The sequence below is a fragment of the Phoenix dactylifera genome, chromosome 4 (assembly GCF_009389715.1).
Source record: "Phoenix dactylifera cultivar Barhee BC4 chromosome 4, palm_55x_up_171113_PBpolish2nd_filt_p, whole genome shotgun sequence".
NCBI lineage: Eukaryota > Viridiplantae > Streptophyta > Magnoliopsida > Arecales > Arecaceae > Phoenix > Phoenix dactylifera.
Genome location: NC_052395.1, coordinates 1,115,600 through 1,133,041, shown reverse-complemented (window position 1 = coordinate 1,133,041; position 17,442 = coordinate 1,115,600). Strand labels below are relative to the sequence as shown.

At 44.3% G+C, this 17,442-nt stretch overlaps 1 protein-coding gene across 3 annotated transcripts; it reads left to right on the top strand.

The window, feature by feature from the left end:
- Positions 1 to 1,372: 1,372 nt before the first annotated feature.
- On the top strand, positions 1,373 to 4,055 carry LOC103712862 (putative transcription factor bHLH041). Of its 3 annotated transcripts, XM_008799551.4 has the most exons (6): positions 1,373 to 1,504; positions 1,595 to 1,670; positions 1,855 to 1,953; positions 2,066 to 2,704; positions 2,925 to 3,305; positions 3,666 to 4,055. In XM_008799551.4, the coding sequence occupies exons 2-6, from the start codon at positions 1,629 to 1,631 to the stop codon at positions 3,741 to 3,743; spliced, it is 1,239 nt and encodes a 412-aa protein (XP_008797773.2). In that variant the 5' UTR covers positions 1,373 to 1,504; positions 1,595 to 1,628; the 3' UTR covers positions 3,744 to 4,055. The 3 variants fall into 3 exon arrangements, with proteins under 3 accessions (XP_008797773.2, XP_008797775.2, XP_008797774.2); XM_008799553.4 differs by having other exon boundaries at positions 1,373 to 1,670; positions 2,928 to 3,305; XM_008799552.4 differs by having other exon boundaries at positions 1,374 to 1,670; positions 2,069 to 2,704.
- The last annotated feature ends 13,387 nt before the right edge of the window (positions 4,056 to 17,442 follow it).

The following is a 17,442-nucleotide window of genomic DNA, read 5'->3' as shown; positions in this document are numbered from 1 at the left end:
CTAGTTGGCGGAAAAAAAAAAAAAAAGGTGAAGGACCTATATATCCACCTTGCTGATGACCAATAAGCTTTCTCACTCACTAGCGTTAGTTGTTCATCTATTTATATTGTTACTATTGAAACGTCATGGGATAATTGTTAGTTCCCCAAAAAATTCCTCATGTTCATGTTTGCTATCGTGGTTACTGATGATGATTCAACTACCTCGTATTTCTTGGCAGAAGTAAATTTTGGTGCGATATTATCTGTTTCTTTAGTATTAATTACTCTTGCAGAAGATCACCGATCTTGTCACCGTTCATGTCACCGGTTTTATGACGGTCGGCGATCACCCCAACAGTTTTTGGTCGTCGTCTCACATCCACCTCTCCGGCCGCCGCATGGAGCTATTCGCTCGCTGTCGTACAGTGGCAGGTTAATTAAAGTATTCGGAGGCTTGTTTGCCGACGATTTTGACCTTTCTTCTAGAAAAGCTTGTGCGCATCGACTTTTGACCGACTACTCTTCTCGGCCTCATCCGCTGGAGAAATTTGTAATACACGCCACCAATCATCTGCATTCCTCGTCATCAATCACCGCTAATAAAATCTACAGTAATAGACCTCCATAATTGATGATATGTACGGTTGTATAATAAGCATCGTGGCCGGCCATGCATACAGCCAATCACAGCGGCTAATTTCTATGATAATGCACCGAGATGAAGCCATATAATACATGTAGCGGAGGCAATTATGTCTTCTTTTTATGCCCACTTGTGCCTCCTCAAATCCCCCAAACATGGACTCAGTCTTCTCTTCGTGCCCCCCACCCCAAGTGTACGTAACTTTGGACTCGTTTGGTTCTCGGAAAGCATTTTTTCTTTTAGAAATATGATTTTTGAAAAGTAGATTCCTGAAAAGAGGATGCTTGAAAAAATACTTTTGGCATATTTGGTTGATAATGAAAAAGTGACAGATTATCAGAGTGCTTATGTTTAGTTGACCATCCACTTTTCTGAAAAAGTTATGTATAATTCCTATTATACCCTTAATAAAAATTAGGTCTTTAATGCCTCTTTAATGCTGAAGGGCTTTTTTTGAAAAAAATAAAATGGAGTTATTCTTGGCTCATGAGAAAGTAACTTTTCCATTTTTCTCATGGAAAATTTTTTTCCATGAAACGTGAGAATCATATTTCCATGAAAATACAATTTTTTCGTCTCTCTTCTTTGAAAACTCCAACCAAATAAGAAATATTTCGTTACTTTCTTATTAACCACACTATCGCCTCTTCTTTTTCTACTAACCAAATGGGCCCTTTATGCATCGGTCTTTGGTCTTTTTATCTCCGTCGCCCCTCTCAGTATGTCACAACCTTTTACTTCTTCCTGCGGCCAATAATTATAAATGGCACCTCTACCAACCGGCGCACCTACTCCTTCCATCTCCTCTAACGCTGGCTTTAAAACTCTCCCAAAGACTATTTGATGCCTAACGGGGATCATGTTGTAGCATCGATGCCTGGTACGTCGTCTGCTCCGGTATCACCTCCAAATGGATATTGGGGTGTTTTTCTTGAGGGCGTTTACTGATTAATTAGCTTGCGAGGTTAAGGGCTGGCTTTGCTAGAGGTCGGAGATTCGGATCTATGAACTCGGCTGCAGCACAAGTACAACAACCTTTCTATCAGGTAACAATTGGTGTTAGCTGAGTTGGATGGATTTACTTCTTTTCATATATTCCGCTTGTTTGGTTAGAGACTGATGCTAATGATTTTGGGCATGATTCACCTTTTGCTGCATGAAGCTGGGATCAAGTTTTGTAAAGGGAGATCTAAAGCTTTGCTTTCTTATTTTGAACCTTAATTTGCACAGGATAGCACTTGGATGGACTATTCTACCATGTACCAGGCAGCTGCGCTTATGGGATGGAAAAATGGAGAGATTGAGCTTGGATTATCGACCTTGAGTAATGTAATTAATTGTGATTAAATTAAATCTATAATCCTCATTTATAGTGGCTTCGATCATTTTAGCAAGTGAATATTAGTTAAACAACCGTTTAGCTAATTAAGACTTCGTCCAGCAGCCGCAGTTGGAAGAGTTCTTCCCTTGCGAGCGGAGTTGGCCCTCATCGTCGTCATCACTGCCTTCTTTCTCAGGAGGAAGTCCCGAGTATTCATCTCTTCTTAATAACATGGTTTACGGTTCCTTCATCCCCGACCCTTCAAAGGAGCTCATCGCCAAGGTAGCAGCCCAACCATCTCCAGCTGTTTTTCCGCCACCTCAAGCGGCTATGCAAGCCTGTAGCCAGCGTCGTAGTGCTCGATTTCCAATCCTTGGAGATGATGACGAGGCTGCGATCACAAGAGCGATGATGGCTGTCATCTCCTCGTCGTCCTCTTCTTCATATTCTTCTTCTCCTCCGTTAATATCCCGGACACCGCAAGAGGCTCAAAACCATCAATTAGGGGCGTTCAAGCCTTACAACTTGGCTCTTGCTCCAAAACTTGAACCTAAGAATGGTTCATGCGGCCAAAAGATGATCAAGAAGTCCATCTCCATCTCTAAAAGAATCAATTGGTCAAGCGCCGAAGCCCGATCGAAAGAACCACGAGCAGCATCTAGCAATCAGTTGCATCATGTGATATCAGAGCGCAGACGCCGGGAGAAACTTAATGGGAGCTTTCAAGAGCTCAGGATCCTACTTCCCCCAGGGTCCAAGGTATCCTATCGGACACTCCCCTAACTCCCTTGATGGTATTCGCTTTCATTTCATAATATTTGAGAACCATGCACTTCATGTATAGCAGACTTCCATTAAAGGAGCTAAACGTACAATTATGCGGACTAGATGATTATTTTTCTTTTCTTTTCTTTTTATCGAAGGACTAATTGCAGCCGCCGATTGAGCATCTTTTCTACAATTAATGTTTGTTTTACAGCAGAAGGACAAGGCTTCAGTTCTCACCAGCACAAGGAACTATTTGAGTACTCTGAAAGGTCAAATCTATGAGCTCGAAGAGAAGAATCGAAAACTAGAGATGCGACTTCCTTCTACAGATGAAACACAAGAAACTACTGGCTCGAGTGGAGGAGTAGAAGTCGAAATTATCAAGGCTTCTGATCTGACGACAACAACAGAATTGCAGCACATCAACTTCGGATTAACAGTGAAGGCAGAATGCGATATCATTTCACTGGTTCTCCATGTTCTCCAATGCCTGAAAGCAATGAGACTTACCAGCCTGCTATCGGTGGATGCATACGCTTTCTCTTCGCAAATGAATCTATTTGCAAGAGTAAACATAGAACTACAAATCAAGGTATGAATATAATAAGCGAGACTCTTTCTCATGTTCCATTCGGTGGAGGATTTAGTGGTTATTCTACATATAGGATTCCTTTAAGATCTCTGTGTTTCTTCTGAACCAAGCTGAGAATAATCATTTTGCTGAATTAGCCATGGCAATCAAATATGACCCAATCTAGGATGACTGTCCATGACTGTGTCAATATAAAAAAAAAAATTAGCCCTCAAGCTCAGATTTAAAGAAGCTCCCCAATCCAAGACTATTTTTTGCTTGTCTCAGCTTATGTTCTGTATAGTCCCCCAAAATGTTTGGTATTGGTTGCGTTATTTCACAAATCTATGAGGAATTTGATTTGAGCAATTAATGGTGCAGGCACGCGATTGGAATGAGGAATTATTTAAGCAAGCCATGATCATGGCAGTTGACGGCATGACTACGACTTCTCCATAAGTCTTCTCCACTGGAGTTTACGCCTAGGCTAGCTGCATGGCATCCAATAGCATTTGAAGATGATGACGGCTCTTTTTTTTACTTTTTTTTCTTTTTGCTAGGAAGATGGTGACGGCTCTTCAAAAAGCCAAACCAGTACCTTTCAAGGATGGTTAAATGCACCTAAACAGCCTCTTAAGACTCTTAAGTTTTACCATTAGGAAAGAGATGGGTGGCATCAGGTCATCACTCGTCAGTCATTACTGTGGAGATAATTTGGAGTTTAGAGGATTGTATTATATTGTGTGAATGGATAGCTTTCTTCTCATTTTAGTCTAAGCATCTTTTCTTTATGTTTAATTCATGCAAATTAGCTTAAGAGCTTAAATGAAAAGCACCTCGAGACGGCAAAGTTGACTGATCGAGGTGCTTTTTGTTTAACAATTGCTTTATTTTAGCTGACCTTAATAATTATGGTCTGGTTGCTGCGTGTTAGCTTCTCTTTTCACCTGTGCCGTGCCGGTCTAATTTCCTTCGCTACCATTGCGCGGCCAATGGAGAGCTTGTTCGTTTGCTGTAAGAACCGAACAGATCCAGCTTTTTCTCGACTGCTCCCCTAGTGAAGCGTACGTGCCAAGTTTACGCGACGGTCAACGCCGGGATGGCTAGGACCATGTGAGCCGACGTGTCAATCTTCTATTGGCTGATATTATGTACCACTTGGCATCGTCCTACCTGACATGACGATAGGCCCTCACAATGGCAGCCAATGGAGGCCTAAGCCCCCGATATCTAAACCGGATTTCCCTTACTCTATCGTAGGGGTGGCAATCGGATCGGGTCAGACATAAACGGATCGGGTCAGATGTAGGTCGGATTAGAAAATTATAAATCTAAACCTGACCTATTTATTAAATAGGTTAGAAATTACAATCTGAACGCGACCTGTTTATTAAACAGGTAACTTGACCCGATCTGTTTAACCTGTTTACTAAACTGCCCAACCTGACCCCACTTACCCGGCCCGACCCAACCCATTTAACAATTGTGCTCCCTCGGCAGCTGGCAAAATTTCAACAGATCGGAGACTCCATTGTCGAGCCTCATGTACCGCCCGTCGTCGGAGGAGATGGGAGAGGCGAGATGGGTCCTCTGCTTCACCGATCGGAGAAAAAGAGCATGTTGAAGCTGCAACTGTTGCTGCCTCTCCATCTCGTTGAGCGACCGCTTCAGTAGACCTCCGGTCGCCACGGCTCCTCCTTCGTCGCCGGCGGGCTCCGATCGGTTCGGCAACGGCGGCATCTGGATCGCAGATTTCATACCTCTCAGTCTTCGGATCCGGCTGTAGAGAAGCTCATAGAGGAGGACGCGGTGCTGCCATGGGACTGTGGGAGTGGCTGATGGTGACCTCGTGGGCGAGTACTCGTGGGTGCCGACGAAGGAGCAGAACCGAGCAGCGATCGGCTCGGCGACGAATCGGCAGGAGGGGAGGGAGGGGGCCGGCTTGCAGGGGCGAAAGAGGCTGTCGAGGAGGCAGGAGGGGTCGTCGGCGCCGTCGGAGGGGTCGGAGGCGGCGGGCTCGAGGGTGGGGGAGGAGGTGGACTAGAGGGAGAGCCAGAGAGGTCGAAGTGTCGAACCAAAAAAAAAAAAGGGGCACCGGTGCCCTAATGACCCGTGGGGAGATTATTTTAAACGGGTAACGGTCCTTATGGGCTGTGGCCCTTATTCAACCCGACCCATATATTAAACAAGTTATTAAACGGGTCGTACAGGTTAAATGGATCAGATATCTTAAACCTATATTCGACCCAATTAATAAACAGGTTAAACGGATCAACCTGTTTATGATCCGAACCTATTTAGGCCAAACCCAAATCTGTTTATGGCAGGTCAAACACAGGTCGAATTGACGGATCGGGTCATATTTTGCCACCCTTACTCTGGTGGGCCTGACCTTGTCAACTTGGCCGTTGGTCTTACGGTAAAGGCCACACCGAGACACGCTAAGCCAACCGTGCAATCCCAAGCATGGGAAAGAATACTACGGCGGAATTATCAATACGGACACCACTTTCTGTGAAGGCCTACGAATATTTTCTGTTTAAATAATTTTTAATCAAGATATTAGTGAATTGTTAAAATAGTTTTCAAACAAATTAGATTCCGTGTGGATAGTATGGAGATACATCTATCCATTAGAACAATATAGCTGAGGTAATTCATGCTAAAATATAGTTATTCTTGAATATAGCTTAGGTAATTCATACTAAAATATAGTTATTCCAAGAAGGAGAATAAGATGTTGACGAAGAAGATACAACCATGCAGTTCCTCATGCACGAGGCAACAATTTAAGCTGTACAACCTAAGCAAATTGGCACAGAATTTGATGTGTGTGTGTGTGTGTGCGCGCGCGTGCGCGCGCACACACACACACGTAAAGAGGTTACTTTGTGAATACCTTACCGGGCAACTTAAATTTTTTAGATATTTTTTCTTTTTCTTTTAGAAAAAAGTTCTACTAATAAGAAAGAAAATTTATTGTGATGGCTAAAAAGAACACAAGTTTCCGTCAGCAACCAATGCCACCAAATAGTTGTGGTGAGATATGTTCTGGCAGCTTTATGATGCATGCAAGCCCTTTTTTCTAGCCTGTGCACATCTCAGTCTCCAATATAAAATAGGGATAAAAATAAATTGGATAATATCTGTCCAGGTTCATTTTTCGCATTCGAATCTATTTAGATATCGATATAAATTTGAGCATTTGATTAGTACCTATATCTGTATCCATATCCATCAAAAAGAATGGATATGGATATGAATAGACAACTTTCCATTTTGTATCCAAAAAATATCCAATTCTATTTACAATATTATTTAATTTTATATAGCACTTATGAATTTAAAAAAAAAATAATATACTATTAACTTGATTTATCTTCCACCTAGTGATTCTATGATAATAAAATTTAATTATAGAATTTATATCTATACTTTTGGTATCAATTTGTACCAGTATCAATGTAATGGGTATGAATTTTTTGTATCCAACTTACATTCATATTTATGTTCGTCAAATAAAACAAATATGGATATAAGTTCCTCAAGGAAAGATGGAAATTTTCATAGTATCTATATCTGATCCAATTTCAACCCTAGCTAGTATAATGTGTGAACCCTGAAGATGATTTGAGTGGCATTGCTAGCTGGTTCAAGCTTATTATTCTCGATGACAACCAGAGGTAATGCCCCTTTATTAGGTAAACAATCATCTAATCAGTGGAAGAAGCATTTAGTGGCATGCGTAATAGATGAGGCACTGATGAACAGTTGTTTTGGGAAGTTCTAAGTTTGCATGAGGATTGAGGGCACGCCATGCAACCTAAAAAAGAATCGTGACAGGCAGTCAAAGAAACTCCTCACATGTGCCCTTGTACATCCTTGCATTGGAAGCGTTTGTTTTCAAAAACTTTGGTGTAGAAGATCCAGATGGGTGTCTAAACTGATAGTTGTTGGTGCCATGTAGACGTTAGGTTGGGAGGGTCTGATAAGAAATATGAACAACTTGTGCAAATTGAAGAATCTGGACTGCGTGCAGAGTCAAAACTTTCTCTTGTAAGCGGCCTTCTGTCAGTGGGAAACTAAGATGATTTATACAAACCAAAGGCGTCTAAGATTTTCCTCTTTGTGTTCATAAAAGAGAAAAAAAATCTGTTTCTTTTAGTTTTCTTTATATCTGAAGGTATTAATAATCTATTGAAGATACTAATAAGACAGAATACCGAGAAAAGAAATGAAATTCTAAATAATTGATGGGGGTGCCTGGAACTTCTTGTACTTAAAAAGAGAAGAAAAGATAAAGCAAACTTAAGTTTCAAACTAGCATTTAAGAGGTCGCGCTCCTCTTTCAACTGGGAGGAGGTTTTTCTTGAGCTAAACTTGGGAAGAGGACTGAAATGTCTGAATCAATTTTAATCAAATGATGGTCCCACCTTTATTTTCAAAAGCAGATTATGTCAATAATCTATTTGGAAACTGTGTTACAGACTTACAGGTTATAGGAAGAGGACAAAAATAAACAAAAAAGAAATAGAAAAGTGAATAGGAGACTAACCTTTTGTTTGGCACAAAAGATGGATCAGAGAAAAAAATGAATAGGGAAGGATAGATGAAGAAGAAGATGGATGGGTCTTCTAATTCTATCCATCTCCCTTTGCATTTGATGAAACATGAAAGGATGAAGGATGGATGATATTTGTATGATATTTTTATTAAATTATCTTTTGATAAAAAAGAGTGAAGAAATGTTAGGGTTTTATCAACAAAATTAATGAGGAATAATTTTTTCAATGTAAAAATCCAAGTCTCATATGCTCCATCCATCCTTCCTTACATCCTCCCAAATAATGGTGATTCAAATCAGGATTTCTTCGGTACCTTATGTTAAATCAAAAAAATAAATAAAATAGAGGTGAAAGATACTAGAACAATGTTGTATCAGACTACTTGTCTTCTTCTAGTCAGATCCCCAACTTTTTCAAAAATTTTAGAACAAGCTTCCAAAAAGCTCAGGTAATTAAGAGGATGCAAATTGGTGGATGGATGACCAATCCCTCCTTTTGATCTATCCTATAATAAATGGGATGGCGCCTTCAGTGGGTGCTCCCCCCAAAAGCCTAGCTTTAAGCCAGGCGTTACATGCCTTCCGCCCATAAACCTGGCAGTAACGCCTGGAGGCGTTACATGTCGTTTTGCCCAAAGGCAAAACAGCTATAAATGCTATTGATAGCCGGATTTAAATCCGGCCATCAGTTATATTTTGGGGGAGCCTATATAAAGCCCCCCCTCCTCCCTAGTTGAAGGCACATGAACAAAATTTCTCTTCTTACATCTTCATGTGTTCTCTCTTGATTGGGACATTCAGAATATGAAAATAGTGGATGTTGCTCTCGTAGTGCGTTCCTTCACCGAGTGAAAACTCTGGCAAATCGAGCTTTAGAGGTTCATGTCGGATTACCCCCGCATGCGTTGCGACGATTGCAGTGGAAAGACACGCGCGGGGTTATTCATCTCATGAACGTTTTAGAGAACGTGGATTTCAAAAATTTTCTAGAGTTTTCTAACTCAGATTTATGAAATCTAAAGGAAAGATTAAAATTAAAAGACTAGATTAATTTTAGATCTACTACAATTTTTAATTGTATAGAATTTATAAAGATCTAATCTTCACCTTTGAGCGGATAGAACTTCACCGCTATCTGATAATCGTAGGATTTCTGGTTCTCTTGAAGCCGCACAAGCGTCCGGCCCTACAGGTATCCACACGAGGTACAGATCATTCCAAAATCTCACCGGGGTGCTAGCTCCCTTGCAGAGATCACCTTTGATGGTTAAATTCCTCTCCTTTAATCAACTCCTTGATTACTTTGAGAGGAAGAAGAAGGAAGATGACGAACGTCGAAGGGGAGGAAGAAGAAGACGGCGGCTCTTCTTCCTTCTCTCTTGCTCACGCCAAAGGGAATAAGGAGGGAGAGGGTGGCGGCAGCAGAGGGCTTCACTTCTCTTATGCTTCACGCCAGGGCCCTTTAAATAGGCATCTCATGCCCATACAAGCAAGGAATAATTTTAGAGATCAATCACTTCTTGATTCATCCCTCCAAAATCTGCAACACCCCTTACTTAATTCTATCGCAACCCTTACTTAAAAGAGTTTGAAGAGAATCCAAGGGATTTGCAAGTGCCATGTGGCAATCCGCATGAACCAGGAGGAGGAGGGGCATCTGCGCCTCCACATGGCGTGGGGCCATTAGAGGAAAGGAGGGGCGGACACCCCTCCTTTCTTTGTGCCTGTGAGAAGAAGGAGGGACGGATGCCCCTCCTTCTTTCCTTCTTTTCTCCACACACATGGAGAGAGGGTTCCCTCCCTTCCTTCCATGCATGGGTCTCCTAATCAAATTAGGATTTACATGGTCCCACCTTACCAATTGAATTCTTATCCAATTAGAACCCAATGTGTCCTCCAAATTGATTTATATGAATCCTAATCTAATTAGGACTTGAATTGGACTTCATGAATCAAGTTCCTTATCTAATAAGGAGTTCTAATTAATTAGGCCTTCCCATCCTTATCCAATAAGGTTAAGCCTAATTTAATTAGGTCCAATTAAATCAATTAAATTGCAATCCAATTGCAATTCCTTCTTCTTTAACTCACTAACTCTTAACGGGTTAAACCAATTGTCAATCAAATTGACAATCAATTTTAATTTCGATTCCAAATCGTAATCCAACCTTCGGAACGATCAAAACCTCTAATGTGTGTGACCCCGTAGGTTCTATTCTGACTAGTAGTGAGATATATTATGATCTCTATCATAATATCATTGAAACTCCTTTTAATGGGTTGAAATGATTTCAACTCTACTCTTAGGGTTCACTAATTACCAAGTGAATACCTTCGAGTCTCACAATCCACTAGTGACACCTAGCAGCATATAGTGACAATCCAGCAGAACGGAAGGGATGAATCTCTAAGTGCAGTTAGCCTATGCTTGGCGGTCGCACAACCTGTTTGCTAGTATGAACAAGATTGAGAACACTTAAGGAGATGCATAACTAGGGTCGTGCCCATTGTGTATGAGTGGGAGATGTAATAAATGGGAGGGTGCCCTCAGTAGGCACTCTCCCCAAAAGCCTGACAGTAACGCCTGACTTTAAGCAAGGCGTTACATGCCTTCCCACCATAAACGGCTATAAAATGCCATTGATAGCCGGATTTAAATCCGACCATCGATTATGTTTTTGGGGAGCCTATATAAAGCCCCCCCTCCTCCCTAGACCCTAGTTGAAGGAACATGAATAAAATTTCTTGCATCTTCTTATGTTCTCTCTTAATTGGGGCATTCAGGCTGTGGAAATAGTGGATGTTGCTCTCGTAGTGTATTCCTTTACCGAGTGGAAACTCTGACGGATCAAGCTTTGGAGGTTCAAACTTTGGAACACGTGAAACAACTTTTGAAGGATCAAATTTCTGGAATTGCTAGGTATGCAAATTACCCACTTTTATTGATAAAGAACCAAAGAATCCAGTGATCTTAGAAGTCCAGCTGTGCAAGAACAGAGAGATTACAAAATAGGTTACAAACTAACCTAGAAATTGGAAGATCAAGCAGACAACATGGACAACCCAAACTTTGAAGGCAATCTTTGAAGGCACAAAAACAAAGCTGAGCTGCGATCTCGGGCTTGGCCGAGATGAAGATTAAACAACAGCTAAAAGAGGTACTCCAGATCAGAGTCAGAGACACTCTCATCATATCCGGAGTGAAGACGGATCGGAGCCAAAAAAGAGATACTTCTGCAGCCTCATCATGTCCAGGAACAGTGTCAGCATCCCAAAAAATCAGCGAAGAGAGAACATCCATCATAAGAATCTGATCACAATGACACCCAAAAGTCTTTAATATTGTGCCATAGCTTGGAAAAGCCAGGCTTATCTTTCTGAGATCACAGAATTAACGGACCAAGCATTACATAAATGAAGGGGCTTAAGCGCGATAGAGGAAGAAGAAGACCGCTTATTTAAGAAGATACGAGAATTTCTCACACGCTGGCAGCTCATCATGAGGCCCGCAGCTTGTTATTCTCTTGGGAGATACTTGCTCCTCTAAGAAGAGAGCAGGTCCAAGAGCTTAGGTGGCTGAGAGGGCATGTTGAGTCTGCAAGCAAGCGTCTCCCAAATTTCAGAAATGAAGAGATACAAACAAAATAAATGATCCATATGTGCCCATGCGGCAGGGTTTTTGTTCCCTGAAAGCATGCACCATATGTTCCTCCCCAAGTGGCATTCCAACAAAGTTAAAGTAGAGCATAAAAAGCTAGTTGGGAGCTGCCTCAAAAGAAGACTCGAACAGCTAAATTCCATATCCATGTCACCTTATGTCATTTTCCTTACCATCATGAAATTGTTGAGTTACGCCCTGCGCGATGCGACAATCGCAGCGGAATCTCGCACGGAACTTCGTTCATCATATGAACGTGCCACGGATCGTAGATTTCAAAAAATTTTATGGATCCAAATCCAGAAGATCTTTGAACTCATGAGGGAAGGGAGATTAGGATCTGAAGAAGATTGATTAAACATCACAAAAATTGAAACTAAAATCAGAAACAAAGATTTGAAGATCTCATCTTCAAACTTTGTGCGGGTGGAAAGACACCACAGCCTGATGATCTTTGTAGGTTCCTGTTTAAGCCACACACGTGTCCGGCCTCTATAGATATCCACACGAGGACTTGACTATCTAAGATCAGATCTTAACTAGTTCCTTGCAGAGACCTCTTATAACTATCAAAGATAATAGAAGAAGATCAACAATATACCTCCTTGAAGAAGTACTCTTTCTTCTTCAACCTTGCTCGCGATGGAGGAAGAGGAAGAATGAAGCTTTCACCGTGGATCTTCCTTTCCTTGCAACCTTGGAAGAAGAGGAAGAAGAGGACCTCTTGCTGCTGTGGAGAAGGAGGAAGAAGCTTCGGGCGTGGAAGGAAAGAACCCTTTCTTTCCTCGGCGTGATGGCTCTCCCCTTGGGTTCTCTTCTCACCCTTCCAACGCCTTGGAAGAGGTAGAATGATGGAAGCACCTTGCTGCCGTGAGAGAAAAGAAGGAGAGGGAGAGGAGGTGTGGAGAGGAATGAAGGACCAATCTCATCACATGCCTCCAATGCCTTCTATTTATAGATGGTGGTTTAGGGTTTTCTAAGGTTTATCATGGCAAGAGATTAACTCTTCATAACCGCCCACCCTTGGATCATTGCTAAGTGTCCATGGCGCCATGATGAGAGGATTAGAATCCTCTTAGGTGGCGCCTCAGATGAATGCATGACATGTGTCCTTGGATCTAGAGATTGGAGCCTAATCACATTGGGCTTGGACCTCTTTCACGACGCCTAGGTTGGGTCCTAATCACATTAGGACTTATCCCTTGATTATGAGCCCAATTCCTAATCATATTAGGACTTAGGCTAACTCCTAATCATATTAGGAGAATTAGATGGGGCGCCATGCATCCTACGACGCCATGTGGACGTTAGAGTTCGCATGGTGTGAACACGACTTAATGCATTTTCATCCTACGATACCATGTGGACTTTAAAATCCGCATAGTGTGAACACGACTTAAGACATATATCCTGATCTAATCAAGGTTGACTCAATCATGAGCCCAACTCAATTTGGGTCGATTCCAATTTAATTTGGCTTATCAAATCAGCCCAATTGCAATCCAATTGCAGTCAATTCCACTTAATTCTTCTTCCATTAACTCACCTATACTTAGTTGGTTAATTCAATCACCAATCATATTGATAATTGATATCTATTGTGATTCTAAATCACAATTATGATAATCTGACTAATCAAATCCTCTATGTGTATGACCCCGTAGGTTCTATTTTGTCTGGTAGTGAGATATATTGAGATTCTCATCTCAATATCATTGAAACTTCTTTCAGTGGACTGAAACAATTTCAGTTCTACTTTTAGGGTTCACTGATTACCAAGTGAATGCCTTCGAGTCTCACAATCCACTAGTGACATCGAGTCGATCACCGTCCCTCGTGATGGATCCCTTTGATGAGAGCACAAAAGTGCGACCTACATGTCACCTAAATTAGTATTATTGCTAACCGATAATGAAAAATTTACTGGATTAATATTATATTTGGGTTTGGCACAGATTTTCATAAATTAGAGATAAAATACACATTAAGTACAAATTTGACTAAAGAAGGATCCCTTCCCAGATCCGACCTGGTTGAAGATCGGGTCGGGTCCGAGTCGGGTTCGGGTCCGAATCGGGTCCAAATTTTCTGTACTTTTGGAAAAGAATTTTGGAAAAATCTAATTTGGCCATACCATAACTATGAAGTGCTAGGTGACCCATGACTTGAAAACTTGCACTTGACCTCCAGTCAGAACAGATGACCCGTGACGAACCCAGTCCGTCTGTCTACAAGCCCAATTTCATATCACACTATTTTTTTTTATCTATATGACTAATTGGACGGAACTTGGCATCTCCCAGCTCTCATCTCAGGAGGGCAAAGAGGGTCCCAGACCTTCTTCCAAAATCTAAGTCCATTGCAGAAACTGGCACATGACCCATTCAACATTCCAGCAAGGCGTGATCACGCCACCATCCGCCGTCCACGACACCTCCAACTCTTTCCGGATCTGCAGCTCCTCCGCCTCATCCCACGCGCCTCTTCCATTCCGCGTCTTCAACGCTGCTCCCAGCGGCTCACAGCCAGCTCTTCCATCCCGTGATGCGAGCAGTGGTCCCGCGGCGCTTTCCAAGTGAGCTCCAGCCCCTCTCCCGTGATCCAAGCCGGATGATCCCACAGCCGCTCGTCCCAGCTTCTCAGCCGTGCGCCCATTCCGGATTCCCAGCGAGCCCGTGATCCTTCTTCCGCATTCAACGCCCAGCTCCTTCCCAAACCAAGCTGTCCGCATTCATCGTCCAACTCAGCCCCTCCAGCGCCTCCTTCCTTTCGCATCAGCCCACCTTCCGCTTCCATGCAATCCCGGGCGATTCACCTCCCAGCAAGGAAGATCCCAGCGCCTCCCTTCCGCATCAGCAGCACCCGAAGAAGGAAGCCAAGTCCCCACCTTCCGCTTCAGCTCCCAGCGATTCCGCATCCATGGCCCAAAGAAGGAAGTTCATGCCTCCCTTCCGCGATCCGCCCAGCCGATCCCGCTGATCCCGCATCCACCACATCTCCAAGGGTCTATAAAACAGAGAGGAGGAGCTTGGGAAAGGGTGTGCTCGGTTTTGGGTGGAAACCAAGAGAGGAGGTGCTCTGTGTTGAGCCAAAGAACAGAGGAAGGAAGTTGTGCTCGGTTGGGGATCAGTTCCAAAGAACAGAGGAGGGAGGAGAAGTCGAGCGAGAGGAAGAAGAAAGGATCGGCAGTAGTGCTCTGTTTTCAGATTTGAAAACAGAGCATTACATTTCTTTTGTTTTTTTTTTATTGTTTTAGTTGTTTTTTTTTAAAGGTTATATTTTTAATTGGTGTTTAATCGTTCTGTTTTGGGTATCATATTGTTCTTATTTATTTATTTTTATTTTGATTGAGAGCAATGTTTTTAGTAAGAGTTTTATTTTGAGAGCATGTTGTCTTGGGGTTTTTAGTTTTAGTTTAATAGAGAGATCTATTTATGCTAAAGTTTTTAATTTCTATTATTTTTAATTTCCGTTCTCCAAATTCTGTAATCTTTCTTCTTTGTTATGCAATACAATTAAATCTTCCTTCATGCAATTTGTGTTCGCTTCAATCTTCTTATTTTATCCATTTTAATTTATGCCAAAACTCTTCTTTGATTAATTAAATAAATGCTTTTTGAATTTAAATACCTGTTGTTGGGGGAATAAGATTTTTCCCCCCAAGTGACACGAATGCCCCCAAGAAGCCGCACAATCGCCGACCCTGAACAGCCAAAGTCGACGTCCGACCTCGGAACGCCCGACCTCAAGACATCCGACCTCGAGACTTCCGACCTAGGAAAATCCTGATGCTCAAGGTCTACCCTTGTCAGCCACCTACTACGGCCGTACTCCTCCGAGGTCCAACTGAGGACCATATCCTGCCGCTGCTTCAGCATTTATTGCGCATGGCTACTGTAAACCTCCAGTTCACTCAACAATCAATGCGGATCTCCGGCTTACTCCATAATTAATGCGGATCTCCGGCTTACTCCACAATTAATGCGGATCTCCGGCTTACTCCACAATTAATGCGGATCTCCGGCCTACTCTGCAATTAATGCGGATCTCCGGCTTACTCCACATTTAATGCGTATGGCTCCTGTCATCTACGGACTCTCAGCTCTCCACGGCAAGTTAGCCCAGCAGAGTCTGGTCAACCATGATAAGTCTCTGATCTCGGCCATACCTCCGACACCAATGCAATGATTCGCCTGGTAGCGTACTGTTTCGGGTCGTACGACGCCCTCACCGCCGACATCAGTACAATGATTCGCCTGACCGTGCGCCGACCTGAGCCACATGCCGAGCCGTACTATGGCCTCGCCCTGTTACATCACAGGTAAACCGACCCCCACCTATAAAAGGGAGCCTTGGCTTCTCAGGAGGGGGTTGGAAAATTCCGTGCCCTACAAACACTGTTTATCTCCTCTCTACACACTTTGCCCCCTCCCTGACTTGAGCGTCGGAGGGCCGGCGCCGGAAAACCCGGCCACCGGCTTGCCTGCAGGCACCCCAGACGGTGGACGTCGCCCGCTGACGGATCGCCGCCCCGCCGTGAGGACCCCCTGCTCCCTCTCTCCGGCCACCCCAAACGGAGGACGCCGCCCGCCGACTAGTCGCCGCCCCGCCGTGGTGACCCGCAGCTCCCTCTCCCTCGATCGAAGATTGCCCCCGGGTCCAATTTCCAGCAACAGTTGGCGCTAGAGGAAGGGCCCGAGTAGCAGTCATGAAGTTGAGAAGTAAGGGAGCCTCCAACGTCTCCCGGCGTCCCCCGCAAAGTCCTGGACGCTCCGTCCAGAATTCTCCAACTCCGGCTGACCCACTTCCTCAGGTCCAGCCGGAACAGTTCAATGCCTTAGTACAACAAGTCCAGGCCCTGGCCGCCGCCGTTCAGGGCCTGCGACGCGAGGAAGCTTTACCAACGCTTCCCCCGCGGGCCCAGGTCCCGCCGGAATTTCCTCCCAACGGCCCGGTTCTCCCCGGCCAGAATTTACATGGCTCCTCCAGAGCCAACAACGAAGAGCGGACTTCCCCCCAGAGAGAGCTACCGGGGGAAGATTTCAACAGAAGACTCCAGCCTTCTAAGGCTGAGTCAGCTCCGGACCGCCGTGAGCCGGCGCAAACCGCGGCGACAATCCCGCGGGTGGGGGAGCTCGACAGAAAGGTTGAGCACTTGGAGCGCCAAATTGCAGCGCTCCACAGTAAGAAGGCGAGGCAGGAGGGAGACTTTGAGTTCACTACCAAGTCCCCCTTCTCCTGCCAGATCGAGGATGAGCCGGTTCCCGCAAGGTTCAAAATGCCTCAGGTGGAGCCCTACAGCGGAACTACCGACCCCCTCGACCACTTGGAGAGCTATCGGGCCCTCATGGCCCTACAAGGGTCCTCGGAGGCCATACTTTGCAAAGCCTTTCCAGCAACCCTCCGAGGGACCGCTCGGCTTTGGTTTTCTGGACTGAAGCCGAACACGGTATCCTCTTTTGAGCAGCTCGGCAGGCAGTTCGCCACCAATTTTGCTGCCGACAGAGGAGCGCGGCCGACAGAGGAGCCGATCCCCCCGCCATGAGAAGAATCTCCCCCGACTGAGGAGCCCGCCCCGTCAGCAGGGGCGACCTCAGCAGAGGACACCTCCCCGACCGAGGTCCCCGCTACGGCCTCGGACGCACCCAGGGAGGTACGATAACTACACACCCATCAATGCTCCCCGGGCCGAGATCCTGATGGAAAGCGAGGGTCGGGACTTCTTCCGACCCCCGCCTCCTATGCGAGACACGGGAATTCTCCGTAATCCCAGGAAGTACTGTTGCTTCCACCGAGACCGTGGGCACGACACGGAGGACTACTTCCAGCTCCGGAATGAGATAGAAGCACTCATCCGTCGGGAAGTACTCAACCGGTTCGTGAGGAACCGACATGAGGAAAGGAGGCCGGCGGAGAATACCATACCGTCCGAGAAT